Source organism: Charadrius vociferus, unplaced genomic scaffold (genome assembly GCF_000708025.1).
Source record: "Charadrius vociferus isolate BGI_N301 unplaced genomic scaffold, ASM70802v2 scaffold112, whole genome shotgun sequence".
Taxonomy (NCBI): Eukaryota; Metazoa; Chordata; class Aves; order Charadriiformes; family Charadriidae; genus Charadrius; species Charadrius vociferus.
The window spans coordinates 3,260-19,417 of NW_009647011.1; the positions used below are offsets into that span (position 1 = coordinate 3,260).

At 39.4% G+C, this 16,158-nt stretch overlaps 1 protein-coding gene across 1 annotated transcript in view; it reads left to right on the forward strand.

Annotated features, from left to right (window-relative positions):
- The first annotated feature begins 772 nt into the window (after window positions 1-772).
- The window catches only part of SPTLC3 (serine palmitoyltransferase, long chain base subunit 3), a 53,051-nt gene continuing 37,665 nt past the window's right edge, over window positions 773-16,158 (forward strand). Inside the window, exons 1-4 of the mRNA XM_009895428.1 lie at window positions 773-958; window positions 1,929-2,083; window positions 3,033-3,181; window positions 15,440-15,564. Coding sequence (XP_009893730.1) covers window positions 833-958; window positions 1,929-2,083; window positions 3,033-3,181; window positions 15,440-15,564 — 555 coding nt within the window. The 5' untranslated portion in view covers window positions 773-832. The remainder of the gene's footprint in view (window positions 959-1,928; window positions 2,084-3,032; window positions 3,182-15,439; window positions 15,565-16,158) is intronic.

Below are 16,158 nucleotides of genomic sequence, written 5' to 3' on the forward strand. Positions count from 1 at the left end.
TTGTCCACATATGATTGTAGATTTCTAGAAGTTTCTCACGATAGGGTCACTAATTTCAACAAGCAGGGTGACTGAGTGTCTCTCCTTTTCTTTTTTTTTTTCTTCCCCACTTCTTTTTTTTTTTCCTTAAGTATCCTTAGAAGTATGGAAGAGGTCACTGAAAATATGATGAAAAGCATTTGTGAAATCAGAACAGAAATAGAAGGCTGGGATCATAGCTGTTTCGGATACTTTGTCAGATCTGAATATCATCATGGTAAAGGTGCCCTGTTTTAGACAGGGTTTGATGTATATAGGTTAGTTGCCGCAATGGGTTACACAAGACTGTGTAAGACTGGGCGCAGTGTAGGTGAATTTTTAATGCTGCCCTTCCCTTTTTGTAGCATTGTCTTGCAAGCACAGAGTATCGTGGTTTCCATTTAATTACCTTTGAAATAATTGTCCAATTACACAATAATATGTGGCCAATCTTTCATGAGTTTCACATGTTTCAAAATAGACAAGGGAGTGGTGTTGAAGACACCTGCAATTGAGGACATTGGTGGAGAGGAGAGAAAATAGAAGGTACTTGTAGTGGTCAGTAACAACTGCAGTGTTAAAGGTCCTTCTTTTAAGGTCTACGTTGCATCAGCTGATACAATGTGAGGTCTAAATGTCTCGCCTAATTTGTGGCATATTAGAGAAGAATGTTTGCCTCGAGGTCTAAGGTCTGATGCTTTGATGAGATGAAATGTATTGATCACAAGTTTCTGTTCTGTATTTTCAGAAGAATGGCATATCAAATGGAACTCTCTACAAAAAAAAATTTGTTGAGCACTTTGAACAGGCACCAATGTATGTCGCTGTTCTTACTTTCCTGGGTTTTGGAGTGGGAACAGTATTTGGCTACCTGCGAGACTTTATGAGAGCCTGGGGACTAGAAAAACGCAACATTGCTGCAGAAAGAGAACAACAAAAAGTATGTATGAAAAAGACATTATGTATCCAAAGCTGAGTTTTGGCCTGCCTGCAAGTTATGTACAATAACCTACCAAAGTAACAAGGCAGACAACTTTCATCTTGGAGAAAAACATTGCACAGGCATGAGAGGAATGACATGCACTGCAGAATAGTTAAAGACGTGTATGAATACGTACCTATATATGTAAAATCCTAATTTTCACCCAAAGAGACATTCATTTTGCTCTAAGAGCAAAAAAGCGTCGGAACACTCTGAGCAAAATAGAATGCACAGAAAAAGAAAACTCAGAGAGGCCTTATTGTTAAATAGATCGTCTCTCCAAATCTCTTAAATCCCAATTTTATTTTGTCTCATCTGGCTGTCTTACTTTGTGCTTCATAGTGATAGGTAGTGCTAATGTCTTTGTATTTGCTGTCTTATGTTTGCTGAACTGCGGGTCGCAGAGCACTCGGGAATCAATGTCCCAGCACAAAGTGAACATAGCCTGAATTCTTGTGAGTCTCGACTTAGAAACTTTTTCGTCCCACATAGTTCTAAGTGAAACTCACGAAATATAATGAGTTGCTTATCCTAGTTTTTCAATCTGCTCCACACGTAGCAAAATGCTCAATTTCAAGCATTTGTTTTCTCAAAGTGAAAGAATCATGAGTTCTTCTGTTTCCAATTTTCAAAACATTGGACTGGAGAATTAGGCAAACTTGTTGACCATTTAAACAAACAAAAAAAAACCCAAAACAAACCCCCCCACAAGAAACAACCACCCCCTAAAAAAGCCAAAACTGTATTTCAAGGGAATTAAAGTAAGATTAAGATATTTTCTGATTGGAGTTGTTTGTGACATAGGAACATGTGGCTGTTATAGCTCTCTGTTTACTAATGATTCAGTTTTTCTTTTTAATGGGACTGAGTTGGGTACAGAAGCAAACATTTTCCTAGCAACATAACCCTGTGCATGTTTTCAAACCAGGATTTTGTGCCACTTTATCAAGATTTTGAGAACTTTTACACCAGAAACCTCTATATGAGAATACGGGATAACTGGAATCGTCCAATTTGCAGTGTCCCAGGGCCACAGTTTGACCTCATGGAACGCGTTACCGATGATTACAACTGGACATTTAGGTGAGTCAGCTTACAATTTGCAGCTGTCGGCTTCATAAGGATAGTCCTGATGTATCTGCAAAGCACAGAAGATTCCATCTAGCCCCTTATACCTAGATCCTCGACTAATACATCTCAGCACATTTTCTTTCTAAAATCAGTACCACGCTGACAATCTCTCCCCTTTCTTCTGAATGTTGTTTGGAAATGCATATGGAAGTGACTGCACTCTATCACAAATGGGTTTTATTTGGCTATGTCAGCACAAGATTTCTTATGCTTCATTTATAATAACAGACCTTTAGTCAGGATATTACAACGAAATTTGTTGTATCCCTTGGTTAGGATTTAAATCAGGATTTCTTGCATTGCATAAATGTTGCTTCTTACTTACACAGTGAGTCTTTGGCAGTGAGTTTTATGCAATTTATGCCTTGAAGATTTCAGTGTATCGCAACTGTTACTGTGTTATAGATACGGAAACTCACTACATAGACAATGTGTAGGTTGACTATATTTCAGCTTATTGAGAATGTATCACAGTGTTTCTCACAGCATTTTCATCATGTAATTTCTCTCTGTGTGTCTGTGAACACTTACGACTTTCTGTGAGCTGTTGACAATTCACTTGAAAAAAATAGTGGCTCTAAGTTGTTTCCTATATGAAGTCCTAGCTTTTGTTTGTTTATTTACATCCATAAAAGCACCGTTTCACCTAATGCCAGTATATTGCCATCTACTGTTTGGAATCTGGAAAAGATTCTGATCAGGATGCAGTATTTAGTCAGGAAAATAGAAAGGCTGGAAAAACTTTTAGGATGTTGAAGTATGAGGATTGTAAATTCCCAAATAGGGATTTGACAGTGGAGCAAAATTTGGTGGGAAAATTTGGGTTTTTTTTTTTTCTTTTCTTTTTGTTTGGGATTTGAGTGAAAGTAGCACTATTCTTCAAAATTTGCTTTAATTATAGGTTTACAGGAAGGATTATCAAGAACGTAATCAATATGGGTTCTTATAACTACCTCGGCTTTGCAGAAACGGATGTTAATGCTTTGAAAACTGTGACCATAGAGTTACAAAAATATGGGACAGGAATCTGCAGTACCAGACAGGAAATGGGTGAGTAAACAGCTAGACGGCCACCAAAATTTCTGTAACTGTATGCTTTTTCTTGCAGATATCTTGAAGGAATTGGATACTTAGAGAATTTTAGTCATATCAACAATTGTTTGTTTCACTATTAAAAGTGATGCTGTGTTTTATTTGTTATCACATAAGGATTTTTTTAAAAGGAAAAATGTTATTGGATTATTGGAAAAGCACAACCAAATGTGTCATACAGTGGCCTGGGAATTTTAATGATGAAAGTAACAAGCTTATTTTTAAAAGAAGTAAAATAAACATTGAGACTTCAAGAATAGTTCTAGGGCAGATTTAATTGCATCACAGATTTATATCAGTTACCACAGTGTTCTGATTAGTAAAATGACCTTTTACATAATTTTTTTTTAATCCCATATTCTAAGAATATATTGTAATGTTTCATGAGACATTAATGGGCATAACATAGAAATTTCCAGTGTGCCTCTTAGTAATAAATTCAGGAAGGCTCCATCTGACTTTTTTGGTTTATGTGTCCTTTATGATTTGTCTACTTTCTTGTTTTGTAGACTGCGTGTAGTGTTACCTGTAGTTGTATATTTTTACACAAAGCCTTGCATTCTTAATGGTGCAATCAGCCTGCATCTCAGAAAAAAAAAAAAAAAAGTGAGAGAAATGGAAGGGGAGGTTTCTCTTCAGGCTTTATCTTTCTTGGGAGCTATCAAAAGGAAAAAAGGTAGCACGGAGAAGGCTTCTACAGACTTTTTTTCCCCCTAATCCAGCAACCTAAAAAATTTTCAGTTTGTATCTCTCAAAGAAAACTAATTTCCTCCAGAAATCTTATGGAAAAAAATATTGTATTTCATTTGGCTTTTTATTTAAAGTCTCATTTCCAGACAAAAATAATGCAAACCTTGTCATCTGCTTGTTACCTTGTCATCGTGGCTTGATTTGCAATAATAAATCTGTCAGTGGCACCACTCAGAGAGGGTTTACAGATTGACCCTACTTTCCTTTTGTAGGTGACCCATCTGGTGACTGCAATATTTGTTTAACCTGAATTGCATGCTTGAAAGTGGTCACCATTACTAGTCATCTAAGGTATTGAAGGAACATTTCTGTGTCTTTTTGTCTTGGATTCTGTTTTGCCTGAGAACCTTTCAAGTTGTTTTCAGTAGGTCGAAGAATATGCCTGCTGTTCCTCATTCTTTATCTTTTGCGTAATTTTTTATATGGAAAACTTGCATAACTTTGACTTATTCTCAAAAAAAAAAAAACCAACTTATTAAAAGATTGATTCTGTCTTCAAATACTAAAAATCTTATTAGTTAACTTCAGCTGGTCTGTTTTGAGAGCCAGTGTATACAGATTTCTAGGACTTTCTCATCATCTGAACTTCTGTGCAGTATTCAGAGTTATCTTGATGGATTGAGCAAAGTTTTAGATTCATTCTAATTGCTTTCACAACAAATAGTCCCATGAACTTCATTCAGACTATTCACAATGCAAGAATGGGCTGCAAATAAAGAACATTGTGCATGTCTCATCAGTATCAGTCTTTTAGGGAGTGAATTTCAGAGAGAAGCTTGGACATCAAGACTTATTAAAATAGTAAAGCAGGGTGTTAAGACCTGGCTCAGATGGCATAGATGAGTAGTCGTAGGATTTGGTACTGCGCAGCTAACAAAGCCTGTACTTGTGTAGTCAGTGGAGAGAGGTTGTTCCGCAGCGCAATTCTGACCAATGCTTAGTTCATTGGCCCTGACTCTGCTGGAACCTGTCTACCACGAAGATCTTTAGCAACAACCTAAGGAAAAATAGCAGTGTGGGTACCTTCTTTTCTTTTTCCTTTACCCTTTTGCGCTGCTTCAGCTCTATTCTGGTTCACAGTTGAGTGGACTTGAAAAATTCTGTCCAAGTTAAACATATATACAGGTATACTTTCAAGAGGGATGTAGAGAAGGGTCTGTTTGAAAGGTCTTACCTTTTTTAATTATCATCTGCCATCTTCATCTTAGAAAAACAGAACAGAATGGTTTTGTTCCTGGGCAGATAACATTTCAAAACTTCTATTGTTATTGTGTGGCTGAGCTAAAGCAGTTTGAAGTTAAAATGCAGTGAGTTGTAGGACCCAGGGCTATAAATTGCCTCTGGGGTCCTAATCCAAGAGAGCACTTGAACAATGAGGAGAGGTGCCATGCTGGACCTTGTTCTCACCAGCAAGGAGGGGCTGGTAGGGCATGTGAGGCTCAAGGGCAGGCTTGACTGCAGTGACCATGAGATGGTGGAGTTCAAGATCCTTAGGGCGGTGAGGAGGGCACATAGTAAGCTCACTACCCTGGACTTCAGAAGAGCAGACTTTGGCCTCTTCAGGGATCTGCTTGGCAGAGTACCATGGGATAAAGCCCTGGAGGGAAGAGGAGCCCATAAAGCTGGTTACTATTCAAGGATCACCTCCTCCAAGCTCAGGAGAGATGCATCCCAACAAAGAGGAAGTCGGGCAAAAATGCCAGGAGGCCTGCGTGGATGAATGCAGAGCTCCTGGAGAAACTCAAACTCAAAAAGGAAATGCAAAGGACTTGTGCAAAGCATTTGACACTGTCCCACATGACATCCTTGTCTCTAAAATTGGAGAGACATGGATTTGATGGATGGATCACTTGGTGGATAAGGAATTGGCTGGATGGCCACACTCAAAGAGTGGGGATCAATGGCTCAATGTCCAAGTGGCAACCAGTGATGAGTGGTGTTCTCAGGGGTCAGCACTGGGACCGATGCTGTTTAGCATCTTTGTCGGCAGTATGGACAGTGGGATTGAGTGCACCCTGAGCAAGTTTGCCGGTGACACCAAGCTGCAAACCTCATGAAGTTCAGTAATACCAAGTGCAAGCTCCTGCATATGGGCTAGGGCAATCCCAAGCACAAATACAGGCTGGGCAGAGAGTGAATTTGGAGCAGCCCTGAGGAGAAGGACTTGGGGGTATTGGTTGATGAGAAGCTCATCGTGACCCAGCAATGTGCGCTCGCAGCCCAGAAGTCTAACTGCATCCTGGGCTGCATCGAAAGAAGCATGGCCAGCAGGTCAAGGGAGGTGATTCTGCCCCTCTAATCCACTCTCGTGAGACCCAGCATAGCGTACTGCATCCGGCTCTGGAGGCCCCAACATAAGAAGGACACGGACCTGTTGGAGCAGGTCCAGAGGAGGGCCACAAAGATGATCAGAGGGCTGGAGCACCTCTCCTGTGAGGACATGCTGAGAGAGTTGGGGTTGTTCAGCCTGGAGGAGAGAAGGCTCTGGGGAGACATTATAGCAGCTTGCCAGTACTTAAAGGGGGCCTATAGGAAAAATGGGGGGGGACTCTTTTATCAGGCAGTGTATTGATAGGTCGAGGGGTAACATTTTTAAACTGAGAGAGGGGAGATTTAGAATAGATATTAGGAAGAAATTCTTTACTGTGAGGGTGGTGAGACACTGGCACAGGCTGCCCAGGGAAGTTGTGGCTGCCCCATCCCTGGAGGTGTTCAAGGCCAGGCTGGATGGGGCTTTGAGCAACCTGGGCTGGTGGGAGGTGTCCCTGCTATGGCAGGGGGGTTGGAACTAGATGATCTTTAAGGTCCCTTCCAGCTCTAACCATTCTATGATTCTGTGAACTTATTTATAATTTCAAGCTAATTGACTTTGAAAGTACTGTTCTGCTTGTGTGCATTTAAGTCTCTGGCATGTTCAGGGTTTTACCAAGATGTCTCTCAAAGCAGTGATAGGTATCTCTTTTTGAGAAGGATCATCCCAGTATTTTGAGAAGATTTCAGAGAGGGGAAAACAAAGAAGAAACAAATAAAATTAATGCGAGTGAGGTTTGAAAGAATATGTGACGGTAAAACTGTCCTTTGTGGTCTTCAGCCTAAAATCCTCCTCTTATAACTGTGCAGACTGTGGAGTGAATCTAAAATGCTGATGTATCAGAATGTTGTTGCAGGTAATTGCCTCTCAGAACACGTTAATATGGACATTTTAACATGGTTGTTTGTAGCTTTACAAAACTGTGTTTTATTAAGGAAACTTAGTGAAACTAAACCTTGCTAAATGTAAAACAGTTATTCTACATTCCCAGAAAAGCATCTTAAGACTGTGTGTAAACATAGCTCAGATATTAACTTCAGTAAGAACTGTAGAGCCCTGTTCTTAGTTTCTCTAAAATAATAACGCACATGCCTCTTGCACAGACATTCCTGTTTAAGCACAAAAGCATAGGAAACTGATAAAAGCAGTGGCTGGTCTTCCTAGATTTGTCCTCCATAAAAAGATTTAGGGATTTTCACTTCATTTTTAATTTCATGCTCTTTTTAAATTATAATAATAATAAATCACTTTCTTAGCATAACAATGTCATTTAAGACACGTACCTGAGGCTTTTGTGGGACTTTCAATCTGAAAGAAAAATATTTTCCTTTTTTCAAGACCAAGCTAACTATTATCCCTTAGAATCAAGATCTTGGGATTATAAGTGGCAGTTCTGTGAAAGCATTAGCTTATCGTTCAGTGGTCAGAAAGCAAATCAAATACTAGAAATTATTAGGAAGTGAATAGAAAGCCAGTGATGACACCTCACTATGCTACTGCATAAATCTGTGGTTTGCTGTCATCTTGAGTACTCTAAGACGTTCTGGTCAAAAACATGTAGCAGAACTAGAAAGTGTCAGAGAAGGGCAACAAGGATCATCAAAGGCCTCAAGCAGCTTCTGGGTGAAGAACTGTTGAGTTAGCTGTCTTCAGCTATCAGAAATGCTTGTTGTCTTGTTCGAAAAGAGCCTAAAGGCTCTATAGAAATCTTCAAAATTATGCGTGGCGTGGAAGAGTGGTTAGGGTTGGCTGTTCAGTGTCTCTTACACTACAAGATCTACAGGGCGTTGTATGAAGTTGGTAGAAGGTTTCCTTCTAAACACAGGAGGCAGCTTTTCACACTGGAGGCTGGCAGACCCGAGGAACTCATTGCAAAGAAGGCTGCAGATGCTAAAACTTTACACTCCCTTGCATTCTAGGGGATGCTGGCCACATACAGAGTAGAGAACAATGATAGTTACTAGATAGTTACCAAAACTATTATGTGATTCAGGATGTCCTTATGCTGAGGTTAGTTAGAAGCTGGGATACTACTATGTATATGTTTGTTCTTTCATTCTTCCTCAGACATCAATACAAGATCACTGGCAGATGAAGGATTATGGGCAAAAGGGCCCTTTCGTGTGGCATGGTGCATCTAGTACTCGTGTTTTAGCATTATTTTATGTAATTAGTTATTTAGTAGTAATTTATGTTATTACTTATATGCCTACGGCCATTGCTGTACGATCATTAATACTGGACCTGCAGACTAGCAAATTATCATACAAATTTGGCTTGAATCAGGAACATAACATACTTGTATTTTTATAAAGTTGGGCAGTATTTACAATAGAGGTAGTTTATAAGGAACCAACGAAGCCCTAACCTGGCTGGTTTTGGTGTTTCTGAAGCAGCAAAAATTTAAGCATAAGTAAGATCCTTCAGAAAATTTTGCAGCAGCTGGAGTTGTAGAATGAGGACCCTCTTGGTCAGAGGGACAGGCTGGGAGGAACAATAGGACCATTCACCTAGAATGGCAAGAGCATTCTAAGCACATCTGAGAATGGCAAGGTTAAACTCACTGAAGTCAGAGGAAAAGATGCTGCATTAACTGTGTGAGGTGTTGAGGGAGGATACAGAGAGATCTGCCCCTACCATATCTGACAGAACTGACCGTGGGTGTAATTTACATTAAAACTGCTTTTGTCAGCAGCACTCTCTCCTGCAGGTGCAGAAAAAATCGATGTTTTGAATTTCTTTGGCTAGTTCATTATAAGTCAAGAAACTAATTGGGACTTGAAAAAGCAAAGTTTTGTTTTCCAGGAATAAACATTGAGTCTGAGACAATAATTCTTAAATGAAGGATTTAAGTAACTGGAAACCAACAAGTCAAGTAATTGCAGTATTCAGAACGTTAGGGTATTTCATGTAAACTACCCCCAGAAAATCTCTATACTATATTTTATGTTTTATTTATTTTAATCTTCGTCTCAAAAGTGTTATTTTTCAGCTTAATAAAAACGCTGACAAATTGTAATCTAACTAAATTTGAAATAGGACGTGTTCCCTCTATATACTGAAAAGAATGACAACTTGAATGTGAATTCCTTTTTTCCCCATGCAAATCCATGTATTTTAGTGGGTAGAGTAGGAGTTGGCTACTGTTGGAGGCAGGCTCACAAACATTTTATCTGAGCTCATCCTGTCATTCTTATGTTTATAGTCAGCCTTTTCTAAGCAACGTAACTTAAAATTACTAAGGCAGAAATATGCAAATAATTATTTAACACTGTTTCCTGCTTGCTGATTGCAGATGATAAGAAAATCAGTGGTATTACACTTTTTTAAGATGAGGCAGGTTATCATGCCCTGAACGCTCCTAGGCTTAGCGCCAGGGCAGTGACGAGGCTGTCACATGAGCAGCTAGTAGTCCCAATGCTCTATTTATCTCTAGCTCACCATTTTTCCTTATGGAGATGATACCCATGAGTAACAGGAGCAAATGTATCATTAGAGCTACTTAAGCAGCCAAACAGGATTCCTGCCTTTTGAAATCCTTCTCCTGTGATTATGCCTTGGACCGAAAGACAAGATGGAGCCTGCACAGAACACTTGCAGGGTGATTCATTCTGGAGGGCACGGTTAGGAGATTACCTTTTAACGCCTAGCTTGCACTCAGTTGTAGGGCTTTTTGTTTGGTTGAGCATTTTTTTATATTTGATTGTGATCTGATTTCTAAGAAGCAGACCTGAAAACCTGTGCCAACATCTAAACTACAAAAGTAGTTCCATCCCCTTCACTTCCTTCTGTTAGATTTTAAGGCCTAATATGAATTTCTAGCAGCATTTCAAGAAGGTAAAAATAGTTATTTGGCCGTTCTTTCTTTTATACCACTTCAAAGCTTTAATTAGGGCCCAGGCTCATTTTAAACTCAGTACTGTGCAAACACAGAAATAAATGGTCCATTTTTCACTTAGGAGAAAGAGATAAAGAACTAAAGTTCCCATAATTTAGAGTTTCCAAGTAGGAGCTTAAGCAGAAATATAGCCACATAAATGAGAATTAGTGTGTGTATATTTATCATAACCTTGGCTACTTTATGATAGGGTATGTTATAAATTAGAAAACAGTTCATGAGAGGAATTTTCCTTCTTTGGCGTCTCCTACTAACATAATTTTCCTTTTTGTGCCTACCCTCTCATAAATAACCGTTCCAACTTGTGATCAAATGGTCAAGTTTGTTCCTGGTGTTTCACCATTGCAGAAGTATGTTTTGCAAAGCATGATTAAGCTCTGGACAGTCCATCTTCTGGCAGGTGAACTGAAGGCATCAGGAGTAGCTAAGGGTTGTGTGACCTGTTTAAACCCTAAAATATCTCCAATATATAATGTTATCTGTGTATATGCAAATATTTAGACACTTGAGATACTGCCATCCAGGCTTTGGCAAAAGAGGCTGGACTTCAACTGTAAATTTTAACCTTGGGGTTTTGTAAAGAAAAAAAAGCAAACAAAACTGGAAAATCTAAATTCAACTAGAAGTTTTGTTAAAATGAATCTACTCTTTTCTGACAATCAGTAAATTACACAGGTACATTATTATATCTGTGACAACTGCAGCATCTTTGTGGTATGAAAGCCCTACCAGCTGGTAGCAACGTCAAGAAAGTTTGAGCATTTCCTTTCTTTCAAATGCTTCCTCAAAACCCACTTCTTTTGAGGCTCTTTTATGCACTTGCAGTGTTAAATGAGGCAACTACATATTACAGTGTGCTTCTCTCCCTCTCTCTTGCCAATATGTATGGTTCTACAATTTTAGGCTTTGCTCTTGTAGTGGCCTCTGTAGGATGCTGATACCATCTGCATCATCCACTCTCGTAGAATGGTGCAAATAAATAACAATCTCTACATCTTCTTCTTCTGCATCCTTCTAGTAGTAATCCTTCTAATCTTGCTTTTGTAAAAGTGTGTATGTGTTTCAGTAATATTACTGTTTTATCTCTGACAAATATCTTACCAGATTGAGTTTGGGACCTTAGGTTTCAAATGTGGCAGGGAAGTTTAGGTGGTTCGTTCCATTCCCCGCCTTCCTAAGGACCTTTGACAAACTCTCATTTTCTTAGAGTAATGGTTCTTACTCGCCTTGGTGAGTCACATCAGTGATCCATACGATTCCCAGTTGCTGTTCACATGGCGAAGTGGCTTTTATGCCAGTTTTTATATCAGTTTAATCCTCCAGCTTTTGTTTAACTTGAAGCAAGCAGGTATTTTCCTGGCTTCTTTGGGTCTCAGAATTCTAAATAAAAAATTCAATTAAAGGATACCATTGCCACTGTTGGCAGGTTAACCAGTATATGTCATTAGCACATAAGAACCTGCAAGACTGTACTGGACAGACTAACCAGTGGCATAAACCACCTTGTCCAAGCTCAAAGCATCAAAGCTAAATAATGAATTGTGTGGATCATGGGAAGGGCATTTTCAAGCTTTATCTGTTCTAGCAGACTGACAGTGACTTTCAACCCCAGAGCATGGGTAAGCCTATGAAAGCCTGCCAGAGCACAATGTACTTCACCAGAGTGCAGTGTCTTGTTAATGGAGGGAACTGAGTAATCAGATTTTGAAAAGGAGGGGATTTGCTTTGAAAAGGGTGGGAATCTGTGGAGGTGGCTAACGTTGTGAAAGTCCACTTTGTATAAGATCTTCAGTTTCGCTTTCCGTAACATCTATATAAGCCTGAAACACAGTAACACTTGTACTCTATTGCATACAACTGTTCATCAGGGAGGAATAACTTTTCAAAGAAAGTATTCCGTTTTGTCTTTTAAAGATGCAGGTAGCTTTCTGTCTTCCTTTTTGTCTTAAATCTTTCCCGGTAAGATGGCACACATTCTTTAGTTTTATCCTCATTTCTCAGGTCAAACCAAGCCATAGTCAGCATATAAACCAGAGCAGGTAGAGTACGGAGAAAAATTCTAATGTCTGTGTAGAGGACAAGTACAGAAGGTATCTGTGTGTATGGTGTACTAATAAAAATATATCTAGTATATCACTTTTCATTCACCGGATCATGACGCTGGTCTGAATCCAGCACAATGCAAAACATTTCAAGGGCCATGATAACCTGACTTGACACTGCTAAGGTTGATTTAATGAAGAATAATTACTTCCTTTCTTATGTAGCTTGAGATGTAACAGCTTGTGCCAGTGGAAGTTACTTTGGATCAAATTTGCACCTCTCTGGTAGTGCTGTTTGTGCCTGTTGGGGCAGTTGCTATGACCAGCTGGGAACGCTAGTGGACAAGCTTCATTCCAGCAAAGCATATCTGACCCCTTGTTTCCTCCAGTGGAGAGAAGTTACATAGTTGGTGCAGTTTATATGATGTCCAAGGACTGACCCATACTGGAGAAATCTTCTGATACGATTAAATAATTGCATAATTTATTAAATAAATACCTCTTTTACTTTAAATCTGGGAAAATGCAAGCTGATTTGCTTTATCAGCTCTACTCAATCAACTACTGTCATGAGCCTCCCACTGTCAGTACTGATGTGTTGTATTGCTTCTTTAACACCTCACCTACCACCTACAATATTGTCATTATAATTAAAGTAATCAAAACTAGGGCTCATTTTGCAAATCCTTGTCATTCAGGTTTTGGTTTTGCAAACTGAACCCCTATTGATTCCAACTTATTCCAGGATTTGTAGGCGATAGCGATATACAGTGTGACTGCATTCATTGTTAGGATTAGTAAATAATGAATAGTAATCAGTCACTTTCAGAATGTCTTATTCTTCACCATCACAAAATCAATAAAAAGAGGTCAAAAAGGTGCTGTTCCTTTCTGGTTCATCTAATAGATGCATAAACAGAATAACCTGTAGTGAGTCAGGCTTTTCTGGTTTGTAAAAACAGAAAACGTATGATGCAACCCCAAAAAGCAATTTAACTCCACCCCAGTAGTGTCAGATTTATCCCTGGAAGAGTCGGGACAATTTTCTCATGCCTTAAAATGCCTGCCTTGCAAAGCGCACACTGCTCGTTTCTTATGCTTTCACAAACCTCCTTCTAATTCAAGCTGTGACCATAGTGTGGTTGGCTTCAAGCTTCCATTTCAGACTGCATCTTCTCTTTGTGTGCTGATAGCCCTCAAGTGACAAAATAACATCTGCAGGGAACACTAGGGCAGGTGAACATGCTGGAACCCTCAGTGGTCAATGGGTGCTGTAACCAGATTGAAGACTAGCTGGGCCCAAAATGCAAAAAATATAGAAATAACCATAGAAATACACCCTGAGACCTACTGGGCTTACAAGTTAAGACATAGATTCTCACACGCATCTTCATTGAGCAGCTCAACTCTGAAACACTGTATGGTTTTGTATTTCATAGAGCTTGGCTACTAAGCGGTGGCTGTGTGCAGAGCCAGCACATATCCTTGTGTATCTCAGGATCTACAAATGCCAAACATAGTCATCGTCAAAGAGCTTCATACAGAATTGGGTCACACCTACTGGAGGTTCTGCAGAGCCAAATTTTCTTTGCCACGTTGCTTAACTTATCAGAGCACAAAGCCAGACAACTCAGCTCAACGTACATCCAGAGTGATACAAGTGCAGAGACACTCTTGAAGCTCTGTCAGAGTTGGCTCAGCTCTAGCAGAACCCAGGCGGACTCTGTGCAAAATCACAGCACCACTGTTCTTTACTGTCTGTGTAATCCAGGTTTTTCCAGAAGTCATATGATCCTTGCTGCTTTTCTCCCTGGCTATGGGAGAGTTACCTGCCTGCGTGGTATTTTTGACATTCTGTTTCCAAGTGAATGCCATTCTTACTTTGAATATTTAACAAGAAATTATAACAAAAATACTACCTCCCTGTAACCGGCTGAGTTACTGTTGTTGCTGAAACTGTACCGCTGCCATTTTTACTTCTTTTTTTTTATGAGCTTTCCTCCATGATGAAGGTAAGATCATCTTCCTGACTTATGATTCTTTTCGAGACACTAAGCCAAGCTTCTGCTTTCCTCCATTCATCTGCCTTTTGTCCATCACAGTGAACACAGATTTTTTTTGTTCCCATCAATCATGATTCATTTTGCCTGTACTATTATGACATCAATTTGTGCAGCACAAGTGAGGTGAGATATTCACTTCCCTATTTTTTTTTTTTCTTCTGTTCACTGCTTAGAGCCTTATTCGTAGGGGAAATGCTCTGTCAGAATCCACAGGCCACTCTCTTTTCTTCCCCACAGATCATCCTGTAAGAGTTCCTTCTGCCTTGGTACCTGCAATGCACAGCCAGGCAACCAAAGACTAGAGAGCTGGCAAGTTGAGATAATTCATTACTGTTTAAAGTTAGTTTTTATCTCAATCACTTAACACCACTCTTTCACTTGTTGCCTTTTGTATTTTGTCATCCCCCATTGTGAGTTGGGTGGGAAAAACATCCCTTTTGTTGGGTAGTCAGAGCACCTTATTTATTTGGAGACTCCAGGCACTAATATTAAATAAGTAACATGCAATAAAGAAGGCTCTCTAGTGTTGCCTTATCATTTGTGTTTGGCTGTTGAGAGGGAGGAAAGAGGAGAGTTATCATTAGTTATGGAGAGTGTTGTAGCTTTCACCTTCCAAAGCAGAAAAAGATGGAGAACACTTTTGTTTGTCTATCCATATAAAATCGTAATTGAGGAATTTGTACACGTACATAGGCACCCAAAAAAAAAAGAAAGAATTTTGTGGTCTTCGGGTTTTGCTTTCACATCCAGAGAGAACTCAGGAACGCCTAAGATATTTGTCCCACATTTCCTATAAAAAGGGGGTATTTTTGTCCTTGCTACCTGTGGAGAAAAAGGCAAAAAATTACTCTTCAAAATAAACCACGTCAAAAGTTGTTGTTATGGAAAAAGGAAGGTTTTTCTCAAAGCAACTGCTTTGCTACCTTAACAGCAACTGTATTCGTTAGCATTAGGTATAGCTGGTTTACATCCTTGCTTTTTCTTGCATTATCCCACGTGCACAAGATACAAATGGAAAACCTTCATTAGAACTTAATGTCATATAGCTTAATGACACACTTCTAGCTTGTTCTTCTGTATGTTTTATATCCTTAGATTTGATAACTTTTACAGTTTAACGAGATTTGAGACTCCCTGTGCTTGTTTCTGCAGGCACCCTAGACAAACATGTAGAACTAGAGAAACTTGTGGCCAAGTTCCTTGGTGTGGAAGATGCTATGGTGTTTGGCATGGGCTTTGCAACTAACTCGATGAATATTCCAGCCCTTGTTGGGAAGGTGAGTACTTAAGTAATACATAGAACAATCATTTATTAATTGTTTTAACAACTGTTGCAGTATTCTGGGAACACATTAAGTGGAAAGGCTTGATTGAGGAACAAAGCTTGCTATCAGGAATGCATGACTCATAAGGCTGATGACCTTGTGACCTTAAATATGCTCCTTCATCATTTTTTCTAGCTCTGGGTGTTGCTATCACACATACCTAACATCTGTTTAAGGATGAGTGATATGGTGGTTTAGCTTCTCTTAACAAAGTTACTTCTCCCTAAAAAGTAAGCAAACATTGCATCCCATGACTCAGGTGTTGTGGGATGAAGTATTTGGGCTACTTGCAGAGATATTGCCCAGCTGCCTGTGGTGAAAGATGATGATTAGGATATTTTTTACAACACTCTCAGAAAAGAGAAAGCACAGTGTTTAGCATTCCTGATGAAGAGATCTCCAGCCAGCCCTGCAAAGAAAGCTGGCAGCAAATGCAAGTCTAAAGTTGTGACCATGTGACAAAAGTTGGGTTCTTATTTGGTGTTGAAGGGACTTCATCTCCAAATTGGGGTGCCTCACACAGAGGCATGAAAATCCACCATCCTG